A 24,802-nucleotide genomic window follows, 5' to 3' on the forward strand; every position below is an offset into this window, starting at 1 on the left:
TCTCCCTCTCCTCACCTAGAGAAATACACTAGCACAAAATTGCCTTGTGTTACTGCTTACCTTTTCCATACTGGTACCAATAAATCCCTCAGTGTTCATGCAAGTCAGAGAAATGAATTCCATCTGAGAGATTACAGAGATTGTGTGTCAGAGGAATAGATAAATGATACCCTGGAGACCTAGCAACATAGCAGAATGGGAGTTCCTGACCTGTTTCTTGTTCTTGAAAAGACTTACGCACATGACTCTCCTAGATTTGCTTTAAAAATTACCCCTTAGTGAATATCCATTTAACTTGAGTGTTGTAACAAAGGCCTACAAGGTGCCCTCAGCAACCAGTAGCCCTGGGTACTGTAACACGTTTTCAACTTTTCTAACTAGATATCAGAGATCACAATCACCTTGTGCCCGAAATGGTGGTTTTAATAAACCTCAGCCTTCTGGGTTTCAATTATGCTTAACAATCACATGCTGCTTTAGGTTCCCAATGTCACTGGCTTTCCAACAACCAAAGGAGAAAGCAAGTTTTTTGTCATTAATATTTCTTGAGAGAAACGTTATCTCATCCATTGGAATGACAAGGGTCAAATGGAAATTAGGGAAAGCCTCAGAGATCTTCTAGGAACTAATTAGTTCCTTCTTGCTGGATTTCTGACAACTCATAAAATAGGAATCATTGTCCCCTCGAAAAGGTCTGCTCTTGCTTTCCCAAGGGAAGAGGGAACATCTGATCAGGGTGATGGCTGTCCATTGGTCCATCAAAATCTGGTCATTAAATCTTAAGGTCAATATACAAATTTTAAAACTAAGTTCCATTCAGATTCAGGAACATGGAAATGTTGTTTCTATGGAATCAGTGCAATCCTTACTGCAATATGCCAGGGGAAAAGACTTGCACAGCCTTCTCTGTGTTTAAGAGACCTGACCTAGGTAGGGCCTGTGGGAATGGGCATCTTATCTCCCTTAGGCTGCTGATGACAGATGTGTACCACAAATAGTAACACAATTGTCATCTGCAGCTTTACTTTGCTAGAGTTGTTATCTACTGGAGAAAATCATACTTCTTGGAAACAAAACAGTGTTGGTCTGACCTAGAAATTAAGCCAAATATAGTCTTTTGACAGTGGATGAGAATCATTTTTATTAGGTAAACTGTAAAACAAGTGGCTGCAGGTCAGTAGGCTTGATAAGAAATGGTATTTTAACTCCCACCAGCCAGTGGTTTGAACCGATTATGCTGGCTCATATAGAGTATGGTAGTATAGAGTTAGTTTGTACTGGCTAGTGAGAGCCAGTTGTTAAATAATCAGAAATTTACCAGCCGCGACTGTTGGTAGCTTGCAATTTTCCACAGTGGGAATATTTACACCATGGAAATTGGCAGACATTACAAATTGGGGCCTTTTTCCCCTCCTGAGAAACAGTTTATCAGTGCACAACTGCACATAGGCTCCAACTAATAGAACAGACCTCAGAATTCAGAAAATGCTTCCTCTTTCCTAAAAAGCAGAACCACATTCAATTTGAAAAGACATAAAATCATGAAAATAAAGCACTTGTGTTGCTAATATGAAATAATTCTTAATCCCAGAGAAATGTTCTCCAAGTTTATAATTTCACATTCATTCCAAGTGACATGCCTAAAAGGACTCTTCCTTGGCACCTGTCACTGGGGATGGGGGAAGATGATGGCTTTTGCCCACCCCAGGAATGGACTGTTGGATATCAAGAATGTGGAAAGTTAAGGCAAGAAAACCATTATGACTAGTGGCATGACAGAAAAGGGATTATTTTAAATATAGGTCACAGAGTCTGCAGTGATGCTCGCTGAAATGTTAATTCAATTCAATTCAACTTGACAAACATTTACAAACAATGTGCTGTTGAACTGAATTGAAATGTTTACACTTATCCTCCTGTGATATTTCTCTGCAAAATTAGGAAGTAACCTTAGACTATAAATTAAATTCCACCCTGAGATGAATGTTAACTTTGTAATAAATACGGTCATCAAATATTTACATCTAGCCTTGTTTCAAGACACCTGTCATCGAATTACTTAGCAGCTTTGATAAAATAATGCAGAGTCTAGCATACTTAAATAGTATGAGAAAAATACAAACAAGGGAACAGAGCTTCCTGAACTTTTAGTTTAATGGGCAACTATGGATATTTGTGGTAGACAGTTTCATGTTTTCACCACTGTGTAGCTATCTCCCCACTTCTGACGAAGGCACTTTATCCCTGCTTCTAACAGAGGTACACTCCTCACTCAGTGTCAGTATATTCTATATACGTAGGAGGAGTCGACAGTCTTCCCAGTGCCAAGGGAGAGCATGTGACTCAATATCACATTTCCCTGGCAACAGTGATTGATTCAGATATGGACATTTGCCTCATTCAGAAGGAATTAAAACTTTCCTTGGGATTGTTGAGAAAGGAGCACTCTTTCCTTTTGACCTTGAAGTTGAACCTGGGAGGCTATAGATCTGACCCTCCTGGCAGCTACCTTCCTACAGAGGAATAAACTGAACATGGAGGAGAGCAGACCTGATTGATGAACAGAGATTAAGGCCTGGTGATCCTGTTTAAGCCCCTGGAATAAGCCATTCCATAGTCATCACTACGCCGGCTTATCAGTAACATGAGCAAATAAATTACCTTTCTTTGTTTATAATGTCTTGAATGAAGGTTTATGTTGCTTACCAACAGACACAGTATTTACAGATTTTTCAAACTACTTTTTAAACCAAAATCAGCAGAACTGCTGACTTCTAATAGTCCTCTGAAAGTGCCAAAGCCGTCTTTTTCCCTGTCCTTATATCTAAGCCCTTCGCCATGTAACCTTGCAGTTCTTTCTGCCTCTTGACATTGAGTTTGGCCATCTGACATTGAGTTAGGCCATCTGATCTCCTTTGGTCACTGGAATGCTAATAGACATGATGCAATCAGGAGCTTAAAGTATGCTTGCCTTCTTGGGCTTCTGTTACCACCATTACAAAACCAGGCTCTGGCAGGCCTGTTGGTCCAAGGAAGATGCAAGACATGCAGGCAGGAGACCCAGACCCTCCTCCTACCCCCACAGCCACCGCAGGATGAGACGAAGCCACTCCAGCCAACTTGCAGACCTCTTAGAATAAACGATTGCTGCTTTAAGATACTGGGTTTTTAGACAGTCCTCAGTGATGCTCAGAGCATCACTGTCACACAGAGAGGCGCATAGGGCACCCATACCTCTTCCCTATAGAGAGAGGAAATTGTTTAAGTCTCTTAAGGAGACACTGCAGGTTTCTGCAATTGAAATATGAACAGGGAGTAAAGAAGGAGAGATTATCCAAACCAGAGATCACAAACTCTGATGCTTCTAGTGGCCAAGCAAGTAAGAAAATAATAACTAATAAAACTCATATAGCATGTGGCATATGCCAGGCACCATCCCGGGTGTTTTACAAATATCAATTCATTTAATTCTACTAACAGTTGTTTGAGTTCGAAGCTGTTGTTACTTCCATCTTACTGGGATGCAATGGAGGTAAAGAAAGTTTTTGCAACTTGTCCAAGTCACAAAGCTTGTAAATGGTGGAGCTAACTTTTGAGTCCCGGCTATTAGCATTCTGTGCCACAGTAAAACAGGCTCAACAAAAACCAGGGGGTGTGGGGGGCGCTGTGGGTCTCCAGAGTCAGGCATCACCATGTTCAGTGCCTTGTCATCAGGTGGGACTGAGAACACTCTGATCTTTTGAGAAAAACCACAAATCTAGATTTTTGACGGTCTCCCTATTAAAAAATATTTGGAATGTTTAAATGTTTGATATTTTAAAACACAATCCAGGTTAACCCAATGGAGCTCAGGCCCAACAAATCACATTCAAAACTACATTTGGCCATGGGCTGCCATCCACACACACTGGTCCAAGCTTACCAGCAGAGTCCTGCTCTGGTGGCAAGCACCCAGCACCTGTATCTCAAGAGCTTTCCTAGTGTCATTGAAAGTAGTTTCAAAAGCTTTGTCCTTACGTTACAAGAAGGCAGCAATGACGGTGCTTCCACATCACCCTTACCTGTATGTCTTTCCACCAGCCCCACATTCTCACAGACCATCTTTTCAGGTCCTTGAAGTCACCAGGATCTCTCCCACACCCAGAGATTTGGGTCTGGTGCTCCCTCCTCCTGAATCAATCTTCTCCCTTTTCTTCATTGGGTCTTAGTTGAATGCCACTTCCTCCAGGAAACCTCTGACAACGTCCCTCAAGAACATACTAGGGAACCCTCCCAAGTGCTTCTGGAGCACCGTGTACCTCCCTTTACCAAAAACTAGGTGCACCTGTATTTTATCTGCTTTGTCACTTGGATGTATCTCTCACTAGGTTGGGATACTGGAGGGCAGAGGGTAGAACTGCTTTGTTGGCAATTCCTAACACATACTAGGTACTGAGAAGATGGTTATTAGATGAAAGAAGGAATACATATATGGAAGAACATCTTTCTATTAGACACCCATGGACACACACACATACACACAGAGCAAGTACCTAGATAAAGCAAGAGCGCGGTTAACTTTTTCCTCAAGGCCTAATGTGCCCAGGGCCTTCCAGGTCATCCAGAACTTGAATGCGTCCGGTCTTCTGCTACATTGGATAGACTTGTCTCCTGTATCATAGCTGACATCATAGAATTTATCCTGTTGGAAGAGGTAAGATGCCTTGGCAGAGTAGCATTTCTTAAGAAGGTCCTTTCGGGAAAAAAAAAAAAAGGAAGAAAGACAAACTGTAAGACTGTCCGTTTTAGAATGCAGTTGATTTCAAAAGCACATGCCCACCAACAAAACCTGTATAATATTCTACCACTTTGTGCACAAAGTATTTGGTCTCGCTCTGTGACTGCCCTACGTCAGGAAAATTAGGTGTGTATTAACTTTGAGACACAGATGACCTGTTGTGTTTTCAAAAAAACCAAAAACCCCTCAGAGTTGAGAATGCTAAGTCCATCTTCACAGTTGTATTGATGACTATTAAGAAGCTTTGAAATGATCATATCATCATCTGTATAACATATGACATCAAGATGGGCCAATTTCTCAAGATGAAAAAAAAAATTGTCTATAACTCACTCAAGGCTCTGTATTAGAAAAAAAATACCCAACATATTGTACATACTTTATACAATTTCACAGGCAAAAAACTAGGCTTTTAAATCCAAATCCTTTTTTCAATTCATATCCATATTGAAAAGGCCAGAATTGACAGTAACCCAGAGATTAAAAAAAAAAAAACCTGAGGAAAGAGCTTATGGAAGAGTCAAACAAGAGTCAACACGTTTTAACCACCACTAAACAGCACCTACAATTCCATAGAATTGTGGGGGGGGGGGTTGGTCTCACACAGGTTTTATCTGCAACCAAATTCAATTTGCATTTACTGACTGGTTACTTCTCTCTATGATTTACCCTGGGTGACAATTTGCCCTGTTTATTGTCATTCTAGAGTCTTTACTTTGACCTCAAATTATTAGAGTTTAAGCCCTATTTCCTTCAATGTCATGTGGGATCTAAGAAATCCCAGGTATCCTAGCCCATCCTTCACAGCCCCACAATCCCCTGAGCATCTTCACTCCTAGAGAATACCCATTAGAACCTTCTGCTTTCCTAGCATAACCAAACTGCTCAATGCCCCTTAATCACTAGATCATGCCCCATTTGTATCTCTGTTCACACAATTTGCTTCTCTTTGTCTCTGTTTTAATGTATTTGACACACTTGAAAGAATAAATGCAGCATATTTATAAGTTGTGAAGTTTACTAACACTGAACACAGTCGCCTCTCTTTCTCTAGGTCTGCCTTTCCTTTGGGTCCCATCTCAAGTTCTGCTTCCCCTCCAGCTTCTTTATCTGCCCATCACGTTGGACTACCTTCTTCTTTTCACATTTGACTGCATTTGTTGCCTTTGCTCCTGTGCTGCCCCTACTAAGTGAGCAGCCCCACATATTTTCTCCTCGTGAGGCCAAGCAGCTTCTTGAGGGCAGGAATCATTTCCTGTCCATGTCCACATCCACAGAACTTAACACCATTGGGCACAAAGACCCTCACTAAGCAGTTAGGGTGAGGACACCACCTCCCATATTCTGTACTTCTCTCACATCCCCCTGACGTTTAGTATGAACAGAATAAACACAGATACAAGAACTTCTCATTTGGTGCATCTTCCAAATTTTAACAATGCAGAACCATCAGTGTCGTACAGGAAGCTATGGAGAAACTCCCCACGAGTCACGGAAGTCCTAGAAAATGATTCCTCCTGAAGAAAGAATGTATTACATGCCTCATTTGAGTGATCATCATGTACTTAAAGAATAAGGAGAAAATCTCAAGGTATCACATTCCAAACAAAAGCACACATTCGTTGTCTTAATAACAATACTGTCTTGCGTGGACACGAATCTGGGTATTATATGCTCCAATACCAAAAAGTATGATTCTATAATATGTAAAAAATGATACACCAACTATAGTCAAGAACTCCAAAATCTGGCTCATCCAGTATCCAAAAGTAAACTGATTTTAAACTAATAAAGGAATACTAGTAAGCCTTCAGCCTGGCTCTGATGGGTAATATTGGTAGACACAGGGGAAGAGGAGATTGCCCCGACCTGATCAGTAAGGTAGAAAAAGCCCTTATTCTTTAATCTTTACTATAAATCTATCATCAATCTCTCAACTCTGATCACAGCTGTAACCACTGCATCTCCCTACCCTCAAAGGTCAGGAAATTTGGTTACTGTTTCCATAGGAACTACAGCCTGACCATATAACATTAAAAGACCACTGTAGTTTAAGGACAAACCACACGTGCGCGTGTGTGCGCGCACACACACACACACCCCACACACTTATACTTGCATCATGATTATAAATTTACTTTCATCAACCATGAAAGATTCAAAAATTCCCAAAGCAGATGAACTTTGGACATGTCTTGGGCAAGTTTCAGTGCCTTCTGTTAGTGACTGAAAGGGAGAGGAAGCCCATCCATTAGAGGAAGACAAATGGCATCATCACAGACAAATGGAGAAGCAAAGAGCCCAGAAAACATATCACAGAATGAGTGATTACCCTGTAGTCATGACACTGTTGATCTCGCTGCACTGAAAAATTCTCCTGTCTTGGGAAGGTTTCATAAAGAACAACTAAAAGTATTTCGATATTTACTTTATCAAAATAAATGAAAACTTTCCTCCCAAAGTCCCTGCTTTGCATTTTAGTTTCTATCTTTGTATTAAAATGGATGAGCTGTCTTTAGTTTTAAGATAGACATCAACTAAGAGAAGATGTTCAGATCTCCAGAGAAAACATTTTAGAATAAGTATGGTAAAAGTTAACATTTTTGAAAACATTTAATTAGTCACTGCTGTGCTATCAAAGAGAAGGACCATGCTCATCTTTATATTCTTAATCCTAGCAGGACAGTAAATACTAGTTATCCGAATTCTAGAAACAAGTATTCAATGAGAATGCCAATTGCTCCATATTGTGATAGCGTCTCAAACAGTTCTCAGGAATTAGGAGACATTGGGTTAGGATACACACAGTGACAAGTGAAAGAAATGCAATCAAAGTAACTTAAGCAAAAAGGAGAATTTTTATAGGCGCATATATTTAACAATCCAGTCATATATAACCTTCAGGCATAGTTGGATCCAGGATTAAATCTACAATCTGTCTTTTTCCTCTTGTTCCGTTTTCTTCTGTATTGGCCTCACTCCTAAAGCAGAAGGCTGGGAGGAAGCCTTGGAACAGTGTCTTCCAGTAGGACCTGTGAGCCCAGGGGGAGGCTCTGTTTAGAGAGTGATGAGAAACATAAAAGAGGCAGCCTTGGCTGGTGACGCTACCCAAGCCGAGAGACCACTGGCCTCCCAGCCTCAATCTCTTCTGAAGCCAGTGGGCAAGGGAGCCCAGGAAATGTGGTTCCTAGCAGTCAGGTCCCTTGCAGAGCAAAGCTGAGGAAAACTGGAGAATGAATTATACAGTAAAGAGAAATGACAAATGACAAGCACACTACATGAGTGCAGAAGCCACAACACTCCTTTTCACCAAGAATGTAACAATCATGACCAGAGCTAACATTTATGGAGTCCTTACTGTGTGTCAGGCACTGTGCGTGGATGAATTCATAAATCTCATAACAACCCAGTGAGGTAGTTCTATTATTTTTCAGTGCCATTGCACAATGTGTGGAAACTGCAACCCAGGGAGGTTCAGTTAATGACGTAAGATCATGTAGCTACTGAGTGGCAGAGCTGGGTTTCAAACCGAGGCTGCTAGGATTCAGGGCGTGAACTCTTCACCCATTATATTCTACTCTCTCTGCACTGGAGCTTAAATATTTGTGGAGGAGAGGGACCTGTAAAAGCTCATGAAGAGTTCTTGAACATGGCAGCAGAGAATATACCACAACAGAGGTCAAAGCAACCCACGTCCTGTTTCAGATTCTTTTTTTTTTTTTTTTTTTTGACGGTACGCGGGCCTCTCACTGTTGTGGCCTCTCCCGTTGCGGAGCACAGGCTCCAGACACACAGGCTCAGCGGCCATGGCTCACGGGCCCAGCCACTCCGTGGCACGTGGGATCCTCCCGGACTGGGGCACGAACCCGTGTCCCCTGCATCAGCAGGCGGACTCTCAACCACTGCGCCACCAGGGAAGCCCGTTTCAGATTCTTACTTTGTTCCTGTAAATACGACTTCTAGTCTTACTAGTGTAATATCTTCTCTGTAAAGCATTTTGAGATTTTTTTTTAAATACTTGTGACTGGTGATACTTAATTTATCACCAAAAATACATCCTGGATTATGAGGTTACATATTTTCATTGTCAAAATGAGCTAAGCCATCTTTGATTTCCACAGGCCAGACCAGATCTGCAGGCTCTTTCCAAGGAGTCAGTGACCACTCCCAGTTCTCACTTCTCGCAATCATGTTTTTCAGCTTAACAAAATCTCCTAAAAACTCTTCCCGTATGGCTTTTCACATAATCTGTCCCATATCACCATTATTTACATGCAAGAAATTGCCTAGATGCCTTAGGAAGTGGGTATATTAATCCTCTTTGTACTAATTAAGTCATTCCAAAATTAGGTATTGAGGACTTTTATAACAAGCACTATGATGCCAGGAGCTTAGATATATAACCCCATGGAGGTACAACACATCTAGGCTCACACTTGTTGATCGAATGTGCAAAACTAAATTTAGACTGTGAATAGCAGGAAGGCTTGGTTGCAATCTAGAATACAAAAGTGAATTTTAAAAATTATTATAGGGCTTCCCTGGTGGCGCAGTGGCTGTAGTGGTAAATGAGAACGCCACTATTCTTAAGAACTTTAATGTGGAAATGGGAACGGAAACACAGGCAGTTACAGTACAGAGCAAGAAGGAGCAAGAAGGAAGGTCATCTTTCACTAACTTAGAGGCATTAGCACACACCACTCCCATATTTTCTTCTGAAATGTAAATCTTCCTTAAATTCGCCCAAACTATGGGTTAGAATGAGTGGATTCAGAAATGAGGAGGCTGAACTAAAAGACAGTTTTAAGAAATGCAACTTAATACTTTTAAGCAGTGATGGTACCTACAGGAGAGGGTAAAGTCAGGCTCAGTGTCTCAAAGAATGTGTAAGGGCTTCTATAAATAGGCAAGAAACATTTGATAGCACAGAGAACACTTGGCAATACTTCTGCGTGCCCTACACGCATTTAAAAATAGTTCTATCAGGCTTCTCTCCTAGGACAGATGGAGATTTTCTGATCTTCCCCAGGCAACTATCAACATACCTTCTCTGTTAAAGATTATCTAAAACAGTGTTTTTCAGTCTCTGACTACAACCCACAGTAAGAAATTATTTTTCAATAGTGACAGCATCCACTCTAAAATACATGAAACGAAAGTTTCTTGATAGAGTATCCATCACTTCTACATGAAATGCATACTGATATTCTCTATTCCATTTTATTCTCACTGTTCATTAAAAGGGAAAATAAAACCCTGATGTGACTCATAGTTGACTATATAACTCAAGACCAATTAGTATGGTGGTTCTTAACCCAAGTTAATATTAGAATTATCCGAAGAGTTTTTTGAAAAATAGCAATGCAGGGTCCTTACTCCAGATCAAAAAATCATAATCTTTGATGTGGGGTAAGGGCAATGCTATTTATTTAAAAAGCTTCCCAGGTGACCCCATTGTGCAGCCATGACTGCAAAGCACTGCTCTGATGGGTCTTCACCTTATGTTGAAAATCCTGATCTAGAAGTTTTGCTCGGCATTACATTCACATTGAATCTAGAAAACCCTCGAGTGTTGAGTTTTCACCAGAGCATATAAACCAGCCTGATTATCTGCCTTCTTTTTGTGCTGTGACTGCCAATCATCCAAGTTTTATTTGTGTGTGAATACAAGTGAAGAATGACTTTAGTCCATGCAACTAAATAAAGAGCATACAGGTTCGATATGAATAATGCTGGAGTCTTCATCGGGGGGAAAATGCTCCGAGCTATGAAACATATGTCCAAGGATTTGGTGTGGATGTGATGTGAAAAAAAATCCCCACAACCTTAATCTATTACACTTTTCGATTTGCTAGGTGTTTGTGATGGGGGACAAAGATTCACTTGTTTTTGGAAGCTTAATCATATCAACATGGATACGAGTAAACCTCACTCACTCAACTGAGATCTTGCATTACTCCCATCTCTGAGTTTCTACAATTCTACCTGATACATATCTATTGTCACCCTTCTTGTTGCAAAAGGGAGTTAAGGCAGCTTACAAAAATACGATATGGTGGGATTAGAAGAGAAAAGGAGGAAGGGGAGGCAAGACAGCAGGGAAGGTAGGAGGATGAAGGAGGTGGGGACGAGGGGGAGGAGGGGAGGACACGGGGTCCATTCCGACAGAAAAGGTGATGCGGAAACACGATGACATGTGGAGTGACATCTGTGCACAAAAGTTACGCCAGAAGGAGAATGAAAGGGGACAGATATTTGCCAAGGTCTCAGCACACCCGGTCCCACAGGCACAGCAAAAGCGTCCAGGTGTCACTTGCTGCTTCTGAGCGCTGAGTCTTGACTGTGAACTGTCAACTACATCATGCTGCCCCATCGCCTCACTCATCATTCATCTGTAATTTGAGGATAATGACATTGCGTTGCATCCCACCTCCCGGGGATGGATATTCATGGCACAATGTTTAGGTGAATGTCTGGAAGAAAACATTTATTAACTCAAGACATATTTCTTCAGTCTAGATGGCTTAGTTGCCTCTCTGCAAAATAGGTGGACAGACATAGATGGAAATGAGGTCTTTCAAATTGCACAAAATGGACACCGAGCAAGTGTGCTGCTTTGGACGGGGGCTATGAGAGCGATTCTACAGCAGGAGCACAATATTTAACAAAATCAATCTATGTCTCCAGCTTATTGCAATGCTGTTCACAGGGGCACCTTCAGCAGCAAGGCTGCTGGCCTACATTTCTGGGAGTTTTAGCATCCTTGAGAGGTCTGGCCTCTGAGGCCTGGAGCACAGGTAAGAGATTGATTTTGCACAGGGAAATGCTACCCAGGAGGGCCATTTCTGAAACACAGTTCCCTGATTTTTGTAAAAATCCCATGAAAGGGTTGCTGGAAATTGTTGATATTACCATAACCATGGGCAATCCCACAGAAAACTGACTTAAATAATAGTTTGAAATGAACTAGGAAGCACTTGGTAAAAACCTCTGAATAGAACCTGGGATGTAGTGAACAAAAGCATTCTTTTCCCAAAGACTCATAAAATACAGAAATGTGCTAAAACAACAAAGAATTTTCCCACTGTACACATGGACATTTGTCCACACAGAAGAATCTGTGCATTCACATGTGCCCTCAATTTGGAGAGAACAAGGAAACAAGAAATGGCATGCACAGGGTGCCCAGCACATGGCTGGCAGCATACTGTGCACTTTTGGACATTCTCTCACTCAAGGTCATAGCACTTCTTCAAAATGGGAAGTGTCTCCATTTTACAGATAAAATAATGGAATTTCAGAGAAATTATGTGACTTGTCAAAGTCACACAGGGCAGAAGCAGAGGCAGAATCTGAACACAAGTCTTGCTGGGCATCAAGGGCCCTAGGTGGAGGGAGGTATGCACTGAGAAATCATATTTAATCCCAGAATTTCCTAGTCAAACTGTGGTCCCAGAGTGTGGGGAAGACAAAGTCCTCTCCTCCGGAGGTTCTAAATCAGGGATGGGCGAGTCTGTAAACGAGTTCTGTAAACAGCCAGAGAGTAAATATTTTCAGCTTTAGAAGCCATGGGATCACTGTCACCGCTATTCAACTCTGGGAGTATAACGTGAAAGTAGCCATATGGGATCCTTAAATGACCAGATCACACATTCTCCATTTCGGACTGTTTAGAACAGGTCAGAAATCAGGCAGTAACTGGGGTGAAGGCTTCACTCCGACGCTTATCCCATATCCTCAAGCCCTCGAGCAGACCTCTGCTCAGAACCTCTAGGAAGGCCCTGTGCGCTGACAGGTCCAGTGCCCAGAGGCACAGGAACTGCAAATGAACCACAGCTATCTTTCTTCTCCCGGCCTCCCCAAATCTATGAAATTGGTACAGTGATGAGGGACAGCATATCTTCTCTATGATTTCATGTAGCCTGGAACCGATGAATGACATTTTTGGTCCTAAACAATTATGATAAATGCCCTGAATGTAAGTGATGCCCTGTCTCAAGGATGCCTAAAGCAATGGTGGCTTTGGGGGACATCCCCATGTGGGGAACGTTAACCCCCGCAGGTCCCCATCACTTCATTGTTAAACTCTACAGCCAAAATCAGACTCTACAGTACACTGAAGATTGCTGGCTCCATGAAGTTCACCTCCCCACCCATCAAGAGTGAGTCAATCCCACAGCACAATCTTTTTAAATTAAAGAGACATATAAAGAACTTCACTCCCCTGGAGGTTTTCCTCTTGGATTTCAACTGAACCCTTTAAGTGGAAGGCATCCTATAACTCTCATAATGGGAAAATAAAATCTGTTAAAGTGACTAACCTTCTAACACTTGCTGTTCCTACCTCACTGGTAGAAAACAATCTTTTTCTTATTATATATAAATTCCTGATTCTCAGTAGTTCTGAAAAAAGCGATGTATTTCATTGAATTTCACTACATCTCTGGCAAGTTGGATATTGAAATGGCACAAAGACGCTGACAATACTCTAAATGAATGCATTGGTATTTCTGTGACTGGGTGTCAAGGGTTTAATCCGCACTATGGTGCTGTCTAAAACTGGTAATAAAACAGAGGAATAATATGCCAAGATAAGATCCAAAGGACATATAATAGTGACATGTGCTACTCCGTGACAAGGGCATAATGAAATGTACTGGGGAGAGAGTAGCCTTATGAAACAGAAGCCGTAAACTTCTTTCTGACAACTGCTGTGAGCTAGAAACAGGCAAGATGCAATCCATCTACCTTGTTCCATTTCAGTTTCTGGACCAGGTTTAAAACTCAGCAATCCATTAGTAAGATGTCACAGCAAGAGATGGAAAACATTTATAGTACACAATTTAGGCTCTCTGCCTGGTTCCCAGGGACTCCTTACTTCCCTTCTCTCCCACAGAGATGGTCACATCACACCGTTCCCCTGCCACTTCCCCGTGGTCCCAGCTTACTGGACCAGAGGTGGAGAAGACAAGTAATTTGGAATGAACACTGCGAGATCCTAATTTAGCTTGTGTTCGTCTTTTGGGTAAAGATGTAAACATCATACTGTGAAGTGCCAACTTTTACCTGTCACATGAACTTAAAAACAAATAAAATCGTTATGAATTTCAAAATGATATCACTTTGGATATGCAAAAATGATACTTCACTTTTCTTTCACTGAAATCATTTCTGATTTTGAGCTATGTTTATTTCCAATGCAAACTATTTAATCGGGTCACTTCCAGAAAAACTCAAAGCTCAAACTGAGTGATTTCTCAGACCATGCAGACATAAAACATGGGCAATCGAGATTTTTCCTCTGACAGTTTTCCTCCTCTTACTTTTTGTTTAACGTCGTTGGGACATTCACAAATGCCGCTAAGGAGGGTTATCAGATAAAATACAAAACCACCTATTAAACTTGAATTATATACAAATTTCATATAAATTCCTAAAACCCAAAATTTTTAGTAAAGGTATTATGCCATGCAATATTTAGGATATACTTATACTAAAATATGACATGTCATTTATCTGAAATTCAAATTTCTCTGTGCATCTTATGTTTTCAATTGCTAAATCTGCCGACTGAAGATAAGGAGGGGACATCTGTTTCTGCAGTGTGGTCACCGCTGTCCTTGTGCTGACCACCTGACCATCTCTAGCTCTTTCCAGATGCTCTTTCCTGCTTATGTCTAAAAACCTGCCTTGGGCTGTGGTTGTCAGATCACGAGTCATGCTCCTTGCTTCTTGACCCTATTTCCAGTCTCCCTTGTGCCCCCCATTCATTTTCAGTCACTTTTGGTTGCTCTTCCCACCAGCCACTGTGAAGTCTACAGGAGAACTGGGGGTATTCTCAGGCACTCTCATGCCTTGGATATACCCGCTTCCCATCTCTATTTAATTTCTGCTTTCCAGATTGACATGAGAGGTGGGGGAGAAGGGAGCCTTCCCAAATCTCTGAGCCTCACCTAGAACTTGGGCCAAGAAAGGAAAGAACCCACATATTCTATTTACAGGGAAGTTCTGTTTTTTCTTGAACCCCCTGGGTTTGCTTATTCATGTTTAATACTTGGTTCTTCTTCAAACACTCTTCTCCCCGCCCCTCCCCCTCAAACTTGAGGACTGTTTATCTGCTTGGGAAAGAAAATGCAAACTAAAAGTGGATTCTGGATGATAAGACGTCCTTTCAACTTTTGAGTTTAAAAGGTAAAAATTCATCACTCTTGATCTCTGCTTTCATTTTGATTATCTGACTACAATAAAACAAACCAGAATTTCATAACACATCTTAAGCACTTGGAAAGTTAAAATTACTTTTATAAATCACCATTGGCTCGAAGAGTAAATCAACACTGTGATTATAGATTAATTGGGAAATAATTTAAATGAGAATACTCCAAAACAAAATTTAAGGAGCTGAGCCAAAACTGCCCTCAAATGTAAAATAACATTTTTACAGAACAAAAACATAAAGAAGCAGGAGTAAATGAATAACAATTAAATAAACAATAAAGATGTGACTTGAAAAAATAAATGCAAGAAGTGATTCTTATGGAGAGAAGATAAGGTAAGCAAACTAAGAAAAAATATTTTAAAAATTAAGACTTCAGGCAAGGATATAAGGTAAAAATTAGATGAAGATGATGAAATGATATAGATTCTACTAATATACTTGAAAATCTCAATAAAATGTATTAAATATTTGAGAAAATGTTCTTGAAATTGATCAAGCAGAGCATGAAATTCTTAACAGCTGAATAAAAATGGGAAAATAATTATCTCCCTCCAAATTTCTGAACAAGAGTTTTTTTTTTTTTTTTTTGTGGTACGCAGGCCTCTCACTGTTGCGGCCTCTCCCGTTGCGGAGCACAGGCTCCGGACGCGCAGGCTCAGCGGCCATGGCTCACGGGCCCAGCCGCTCCGCGGCATGTGGGATCTTCCCGGAGCGGGGCACGAACCCGTGTCCCCTGCATCGGCAGGTGGACTCTCAACAACTGCGCCACCAGGGAAGCTCTGAACAAGAGTTTTATGATTGACTTTTCTCACCATTTCTAAAAGCTGATGATCTCTATGCTCTCATAATTATTCTAAAACAAATAAGACAGTTGAAAGCTGACAGTCAAAATAATCCAACCAAGACAACATGCACACATACTCGCATGCATACACACACACAGAGTAGATTAATTGTATGTATATAGAGGCCAAAATCTAAGTATACAAATCCATTAATACATTAAAGCAATTTACTGCAACTAAATGAGGTTAATCAGTAATGTAGAAAATCAATGAACACACATCTAACTTAGTTCAGGAGTAAAATGATAGAACTACCTTATCAGATATTTAAAAGGGATACGGTAAAATTCAATACTCATTCCTAGATCATTTCTCAGGAGGATTTATACAGAATGTATATCTTAAGGCAACTTTAATAAAATCACAAAGAAGATAAAAATGCCTTCTATTTACTATTATTACTGAACATATTTTTGGAAATTTTATCAGTGCATTATAATTGCAACTGATATGAAGCAAACAAAATATATTAGAATATTAGACAGCAAACAAAATTACAGTTATATACTAATAGTATTATATGTTTATAAAATGCAAGAATAATTTGAAATCTCTCAGAACTAATATGAAATCTGGTAAGATAGCGGTGGTCATAGTTAAACAAATGAATAATTTTAAATGAAGATTTTATAAGCCCAAGTGCCTCTGTTTTTTAGATAATGAGGGGGGTAGGAATGGGTAAAGAAAGGAGATGCTAGTTATAGAAGCAAAATACACAAATCTATATCAACACAGATACAGTAACATATTAATATTCATCTATCAAGAAAATTTTAAATGATTTAACTTTGACTGGTGGGTGCGAGTAATTTTTATATTCCTCATTATGCCTGACACTATGCTATTTTGATCCTATATTGCTTTAAAAATGGAAAGAAAATACCAATAACTGATATGTTAAAGGTCACCTCTGTTTCAATTTAGTTTTCTAGACCAGCTTCTTCAGCAGCGTTGTTCTTTCACTCGATCTACATTTCCAAAACACCTGCTTTTTACCCTACTACATAAATACGGGTATTATATTTTAATCATTTGCTTAAAATTTGTTTCTTACTATCCCCTGAGTTCACTTATGATAGGGAGCGTGTCTTACTCGAGTAACACATAAGAGGCTGCACACATTTGCAAGTGGAATGAAAGGGTGAGTAAATTAACGAATGCTCATCCCCACTGGCAGCACTGAACAGCAGCTGATTATTAAAATGCCAAAGCCTGACATAGCTCAATTCTAGTAATAAAAGACTAGATGAACTCGAAATGCTCCTACGGAAAATAACAAGAAAGGCTGGAAAAAAACATAAAAACTGCATCTAATAAAAAGTGTAGCAGACCTATACAAGGCAGAAGTAAACTTCTGGAAGGTACAGGAGAGGAGTGGAGCTCAGAGGTGAGCCAGAGATGCTTCCACCCCAGGGGCATGTTCAGACTCAGAAGGGCAGCTGCGACAATAGCTAGAGTGGGGAGATGTGAGGGAAGCGGGACTGTGGCCTCCACGTGCGGGGACCTGGAGTATCACCATCACTTTTCCTCCTAGCAGGCATTTCATGGGCTTCAGGAAACAGAATTCAAAGGTGGTCAATGTAATGAGAGCACTAAAGCAATCTTTTCTCTTGTTTAGGACCCAAAGGTCTCCACTGGAAAGAGAGGTCAAGATTATACTCTGAAGATCCAGAGAATCTTTAAGCGTTGGTCCTGGACTGTTAATCCCCCCCTAGATGCCCAGAAAATGAAAATAAAATCCTCTGTAAAGAAAGAGAGCTTCATTTCTAGTTTCAAATTATTCCTGAAGGTAAATTTTTAAATAAAATATTCAGTAAACCCTCAAAGATTGTAAGGTACCTCTCTAGACAATGAGAGCCAGGACTCACAGACTTAAGAAACAATAGGCATAGCACTTGTGGGAATCCAGAAACTAGAGTTAGCAGAGGCAGACTGTGAATCTATGTTCAGAATGTTCATGGAGATAAAAGCTGATCTTAAAAATGTCGACAAGAACGTAGAGACCTTCTATATGTAAAAAAGATTCAATTTGATGCTACGAAACCAGAAAGACAATAATAAGGTAAGAACCCAAGGGCTAGTGTTAATAGCGGATTAGACATAGCTGAAGAGAGAATCAGTGAATTCCAAATAGGTCCTAAAAATTATCCTCAAGGAGACAAGGAAAGACAAAGTTATGAAACTTACAAACTAGAGTAAGAGAAGAAACAGTAAGAAGGTTTAATATGCATTTAATTGGAGTGCCAGAAAAGAAAGGAGACAAGGTCGATAATTAAATGGAGAATTTTTAAAACTTATGAAACATGTCAATCTTCAGATTCAAGAAGCACAATGGAGTCTAAGCAAGAAAAACCAAACAAAATATATATTAATAACATTATAGATAAATGGCAGAAAATTAAAGAAAGCTAGAAAATCTTAAAGGAAGCCAAAGAAAGAAGTTATTTTGCCACCAAAGGAATGACAGTTAAGTAGTTAACTTTCTAATACACAATGCCAAAAGACAACAACAAAAGTCATTAAAGTTCTAAAGGAAAATTCCTGACATAATTCTATTCCCAGAAAAAATAAAATAAAGACATTTTCAAAGAAGCAAAGTCAAATAGAGTATGCCACCTTTTGATTCATTAAGAAATTCCTAAATATGATCTTCAAGAAAAAGGAAAATTATACCAGATGGCACCTCTGGGACATAGCAAGCAATGAAGACATGTACACAAAAATGTTCGTAGCAAAATTTTGTAAAAGCCCTGAATTAGAATAACTCAAATGTTCATCAACAGCAAAATGGATAATCAAATGGCGATTTGCTCATATGGAATAGTATAAAGCAGAAAATGAATAACCCTGTGATTGTGCAACTCGTGAATGAATCTTACAGACGTAAGGTAAGTTTGAGTAGCAACAAAGCCAACCCAAAAAATACATACTGCGTGATTCCATTTACATAAATTTCAAAAAGGCAAAAGTAAACTAATTATTTGAGAATGCATAACTACAAAGCAAAACTAAAGAGAAAAGTTAAAAAGTCAGTAACAGGAAGGAGCACATAGGGGATTTCTGGGTTTCTGTTCTTTGTTTTAATGTGTGGGAATCACCTGATTATTCTTTTTATAAAAATAAATTAAATAAATGCATTTCATGCATATTTTATATTTTCCTTATATTTCATAATAATTAATTGAAAAAATATCAATATCATCTAAACTCCCAAATAGCCCTTAGAATGAACTACCAGAGAAGATTCTAATTCCTTTTGCAATTAACAAAACTTCCTAAATTATGATTTTCCATCAGCATCATAGTGACCTAAAGGCAAGTATGTTTGCTGAGTAAATGCACGTGTGCTTGCATGCACGAGTTGTATGTAACTTCAATATATAAAATATGGCAATTATTTTACAGTTTCTGTTTTTCTACTCAGTCCACAATTAATTCCTTTATTATATGACAGTAACAATTTCTGTACAAATTAGTGTCTAAGTACAACAGCTAAAAATCTATATAAGATGAATCTATATTTACCACCTCTGAGTCATCTATAAAATTAAAATACTTCTCTTATTCACATGCACTTGTATCTGCATTTTGAATTGCCATGGAAGAAAAACCCACAAAAAAATGGACTCCCTGAAATTATTTGGCCTTGAAACAGCAAAGCTAGAAAGCCTAATTAGGAGTGTCAGATATGTTTTTAGATATCTTCCTTGGAAAACAACAAATATGACAGCTAGAAATGTGCAAAGGAAAACAAATGGAATGATTTATGCCAAGAAGTCAAAAGGGCCTCAAGCATCACACCAGAGAGTAGAAATAGAAGAGAAAGCCTTGCTGTAGTGAGTTAATAGTAAAAAATAAAATAAAGGCAAAAGGCAGATGCTTAGAATATTTAAAAAATGCTAAAATCGAATTTTAGCCTACCCACTGAGGCAGGTGTAGCTTGCTACTTATGGCATGCATTTTTCCATTAGCTTCTTTCCAGGTTTTCTTTTATGCCCTAATCCTCATGTTTCTTGTTTTTTTTAGACTTTAACTTATGTAATCTTCCTATATTATGGGACCCTAATCAGTTTTGTTATAAGGTAAGATAGAGAAAATTCCATCTGTAAGTAGGATCTTCTCTCTGGGATATTTTTCAACTGCTAGTTTTTGTGGAATCAGAGATGACAAAAGGACACAAAGGTAGAATTTCCTATTTCTTCCCTCTTGGTCATTTCTTAGCAAATCTGAAGTTTTCTGTGATGAATGGCAGAGAAGCAAATGTTGCAGTCCCATAGACATAGGATGGCTGTTATGAAGAACGAATTCTTCACCTGGAAGGATATCAGAGAAATTCCCATATTCTTCGGGTTCTCCAGAAATAGACCAGGCAGATGATATTAAATGCAACCACGGGCAGCACCCCAACTCATTCAAGTCAAACTGATGAAATAAATGTAGCTCAATCAGTAGGACGAGGTGGAAGCCACCCAAAGGTTTGAGGGAACTCAGGGATGAAATTGGAAAACTGTTGGCCAAGATGCTTGATCTAGCATTACAAACAGCCACCACCGTTACCCTGGCAGATTGTGAATGTCATTCTGTTCATTAGAAGGGGTCAAGAGAGGTCCCGGGAGCCCTGGAAAAGCAAGCTTCTCTTCCGCTTGTCCAGTATCCAATAAAGCACAGCATCATTAGACACTGAAACAAAAATAACTTTCTAGGGGAAAGACAATATGGTTTCTGCAAAAAGGAAAGCATGAGTCACTGATTTATTATTGGTCTCTGAGGCATGTAGATAAAAGGCCAAACGTTGGCACAGTTTAGGGTAGACTTTTTCTAATCACCAACATGACATGGGATGTAAGGAGATAATGGACATCTCAAACCATATGGATAAGACAAGCAATTTCTACACCCCCTCAAAAAAAAAAAAACCTCTATGAACTAGCAAGAAGGGACGCTCTGAGACTTGAAAGAGATCAGGTTGTGATGATAAAGGATCTACTGCAGGTAACAAATTTAAAATATTACCATTTGATAGTATTGGGAAAAGATACAAAGTAAGTTCACTCCAGGAAACCTTTTTATTGAGCATGAATCGAGTGTCAGGCTTTGTACTAAGTTAGTGGGAGTACAGCAATGAATAGACCCCTTCTGCTCTCCAGTAACTCACAGTCTACCATATAGATGATTCCAAGAACCAAGGGATAGGTTCTCTGCTGGGACTTGTGCCCATTTATGACACGATGGCAACTATTGACTGGAATCACATAGTACAATCATGATCATGCAATAACACATCCCTCAGAGCTGCAGTTCACCAAGGAATTAATATACTAGGCTATATGATGCATGGTTCTAAAACAAAGTTACTAGGCTATATGATGCATGGTTCTAAAACAAAGTACAAATCCCCTTGTTAAAATTAATGACAATTGCAATATGAACCCAGTAAATACTAAAACCCAATTTATTGGTTTGTTCAGTGGAGAAAGATATGATGGGTTTTGAACACAAGCAATTCTAACATTAATTATTATCACTCTTTACCTCATGGGGAAGGAAAGCAGACACTATACCATGTGAAGTTTTTAAAATGTGATGCATTTTATATATGCACAAATTTCCAAAAGCCTCATGAAAAAATTAACTTTTTTCATTATAATTTTAAAAAAACAGCAATTAAAAAGAAAATGGGCTATTTACCAACCACGAATTTGTTGAGCTCTGCCAGTGTCATGAAATTCTCAACCTTGCTGAAAAGCTGAAGAATTTTCTGAGCTCAGGCAAGAGTCTCCAAGATCTGGAGAATAATTTTGGCAGCCTCAAGCCCAGGAGACTGATGTCTCTCCTTCAAGTCAAATGCTTCTTTTTTTCTAATCAGTTTTAAACACTGACCTTCCCCCTTTTCTGTTCCATTAGCTAGGAGGCTGTCATTCCAAAGAAATGTATAATGTACGTGTGTAGGGGAAGTGTGAGTGTTCTCTGGAATGAGAGAAAATAAGTTTTTGATGATCAGATTGTTCAGTATTTTCAAACCATCTAACAGCACTTCCATAGGAACTCCATGAAGAAAAATGAGAGCTGAAAAAGAAATCCTCACCAAAGCAGACATAGTTTGTCCTAGTTTCTCTGATAAGCCATGTTCTCTCCCTTTTTTATTTTCTTGCACATTTTTTTAATGGCATATAATAGTTTTCCTTCGCAATGTCAATGATCATTCAGGATAGAAATTTAAGTGGGTCTGAGAGAGAACACATTTCTCAGGTGTCGTATCCCAGTGAAAAATTCCCGCCTTCTCTTGGGGAACCACACTGGGAGATGGTATGAGTCTCCTTTTCTATTTTTTCTCCATGCATAGCAGTGCCAGGCCCACAGTATACCTTCAATGAGTGTATACTGAATGAACTCCCTGCTCCTCTTCTCCCTGCTACTTCTTCAAAAGAAAAACTGGGGGCTTCCCTGGTGGCGCAGTGGTTGAGAGTCCGCCTGATGATGCAGGGGACACGGGTTCGTGCCCCAGTCCGGGAAGATCCCACATGCCGCAGAGCGGCTGGGCCCGTAAGCCATGGCCGCTGAGCCTGCGCGTCCGGAGCCTGTGCTCTGCAACGGGAGAGGCCACAACAGTGAGGGGCCCGCGTACCGCAAAAAAAAAAGAAGAAAAACTGGGACCATCCTGAGCCTCCTCTAGACTGAAGATGAAAGGGAAAGAATTCCAAGTCTATCTCCAAAGCCTCACATTTGAAACCTAGGTAGCCCAGAATTGCATGTCAATACCTCCAGCTAAAGAAGATCCCTGAGTAGGAGGAGATACAGTACATCACTGGATAAAATGAGAAGGAAAATGGTTACATGTCTGTAAGTATGGGTGCATAAATGCCTTGCCTGTCAAATCAACAAAGCTAAAAACCCTTGCTATGTCAAAAGCTAACACACACACACACACACACACACACACACACACACACATACACACTCTGCTAGTGAGAAGGCAAGCAATTTTTTAGAAGGGAAATTAGGAAACAAGTATAAAAGAGCATCATGAAAGGTGATCATGGCTCTTCGACTTCTAAGAATTTATTCTAAGGGAAAAATAAAGGATACGCCCAAAGATTTAGCCTCAAAGGTGGCAGCCACATCTATATTAGCCCCAAATCATTTGTGTACTTTGTTTTTCTTTTTTGCGGTACGCGGGCTTCTCACCGCTGTGGCCTCTCCCATTGTGGAGCACAGGCTCCGGACGCACAGGCTCAGCGGCCACGGCTCACGGGCCCAGCCGCTCCGCGGCATGTGGGATCTTCCCAGACCGGGGCACGAACCCGTGTCCCCTGCATTGGCAGGCGGACTCTCAACCACTGCGCCACCAGGGAAGCCCCTATTAGCCCCAAATCAAAACAATCTAGTTGGTCAGTGGTAAGGAGGTAGTCTAGTTAATTATCAAATATCAAAATGATAGAACACCATGCGGCTATGGAAAATGTATACAATGCATATTGACGTGGAGCAATGTTCACAATTTTGTGAAACAGAAAAAGCATGCTAAAATCAAAATATGTTTTTATGTTAGATAAATACATATGTGTAAATTTAAATATATAAATATGCCTAAGAAAATATGCATCTTCAGATATTTGTAAAGGGCAACTTTTTTCTTCATCCTTCTCCTTATCTGAATTTTCTGATTCTGGTCTATGATGTAGGTGAATTACTTCTGAAATAAACATATAAAAATGGACATAATAAAAAAAAATCTTTAGTATCTACATAGTTTTTCTAAGAAAAAAATGTCCCTTTAATTATCTATAGCTGCTAGGTTAAACAGGAAATCCTTGTGAGTTAATATTGGATTATGATGATAAGTAGAAATAGAGAGGAATTATTTATTCTCAAAAAGTCATCTGATTAGCATTTTTCATGTTCTCATATATCTGTTAGATTTTTTTTTAACTAAATAGTTCTTCCAATAAACACTAAAAGTCAAAAAGCCAATACTGAGATTTTTCTCCATCTATGCATCTGATTCTTAGACGTATTGCCTTTTATTTTAGATCAAAGCATCAAAATTGTCTTTGATCCAAAGCAACCATGTAGTCCCAGCATTTACATCTGAAGTCAACCTATTTATAATCACAGATTTTTTTAAATCCCTGATTTTCTTTTTATCCCTATCATGCAGAGTGTCAGTGACAGTATGACTTGGAGAGCAACAGCTCTTTGTTTTGGAAGCAGTCTTCTTTATGGATACAGGAAATTGAAAATGTGAACAAACACCACCAGCTAGTCAGTCAGCATTGTGAAGGCTGGGGCTTTGAAGGTACAATTAGGGAACTGGTTTTTCCCTTAACAGAAGTATGTTCACTAAGTAATTTGCTTTCTTTTAACTAGAGTTACCCCCTTCCATTAACTGGAGAAGTAAGTCCAGATTAAAATCACTATTCATCAATTGCTTGCTGGAGGCACACTCAAGCCTTGTGTTAGGACTAAGGCAATAAAGCTCATCAACTAGCATTTTAATCATTGTTACCTCAGAGCTCTCAGAAGGAATAATTTGGGGTAGGGGAGAAAGTGGAAACTCCTAGTTACTGCTGATATGAAATCAGATATTTCTGAGGATTTTAAATTTACTGAATCATTCATTTTTTCAGTGGATTTCTATTTTTTCCTTGTTCAGTGAGTACTTGCTAGGCACGCGGGATACAGTGGTGAATATAATGACATGGTCCCTATCTATATACAGCTTACATTCTAAGGGAGGGAACATTAATACATGAGAAATCATAATTAAAAATTGTGATGAGCACTTTAGAGGAAGGGAATGGGCTCTGAGAAGGAATCATGGAGAGATGACAGTTACTTGGGTGAGTCAGGAAACTCCTCCTTAAGGAAGTGATACTCAAGCTTTGACACTAAGACAGAGTCACACTCCTCCTAATATGTTTCTATCTATTTCATTAGCATCAGCCTGTCCTGGTCCTTCTA

At 39.6% G+C, this 24,802-nt stretch overlaps 1 protein-coding gene across 3 annotated transcripts in view; it reads right to left on the reverse strand.

Annotated features, from left to right (window-relative positions):
• The window catches only part of GADL1 (glutamate decarboxylase like 1), a 261,431-nt gene that overhangs the window by 90,782 nt on the left and 145,847 nt on the right, over window positions 1-24,802 (reverse strand). For all 3 annotated transcript variants that reach the window (XM_067753583.1, XM_067753582.1, XM_067753584.1), the window contains one exon: window positions 4,533-4,732. In XM_067753583.1, the coding sequence (XP_067609684.1) occupies window positions 4,533-4,732 (200 nt within the window). The remainder of the gene's footprint in view (window positions 1-4,532; window positions 4,733-24,802) is intronic.

Source organism: Pseudorca crassidens, chromosome 10 (genome assembly GCF_039906515.1).
Source record: "Pseudorca crassidens isolate mPseCra1 chromosome 10, mPseCra1.hap1, whole genome shotgun sequence".
Lineage (NCBI taxonomy): Eukaryota > Metazoa > Chordata > Mammalia > Artiodactyla > Delphinidae > Pseudorca > Pseudorca crassidens.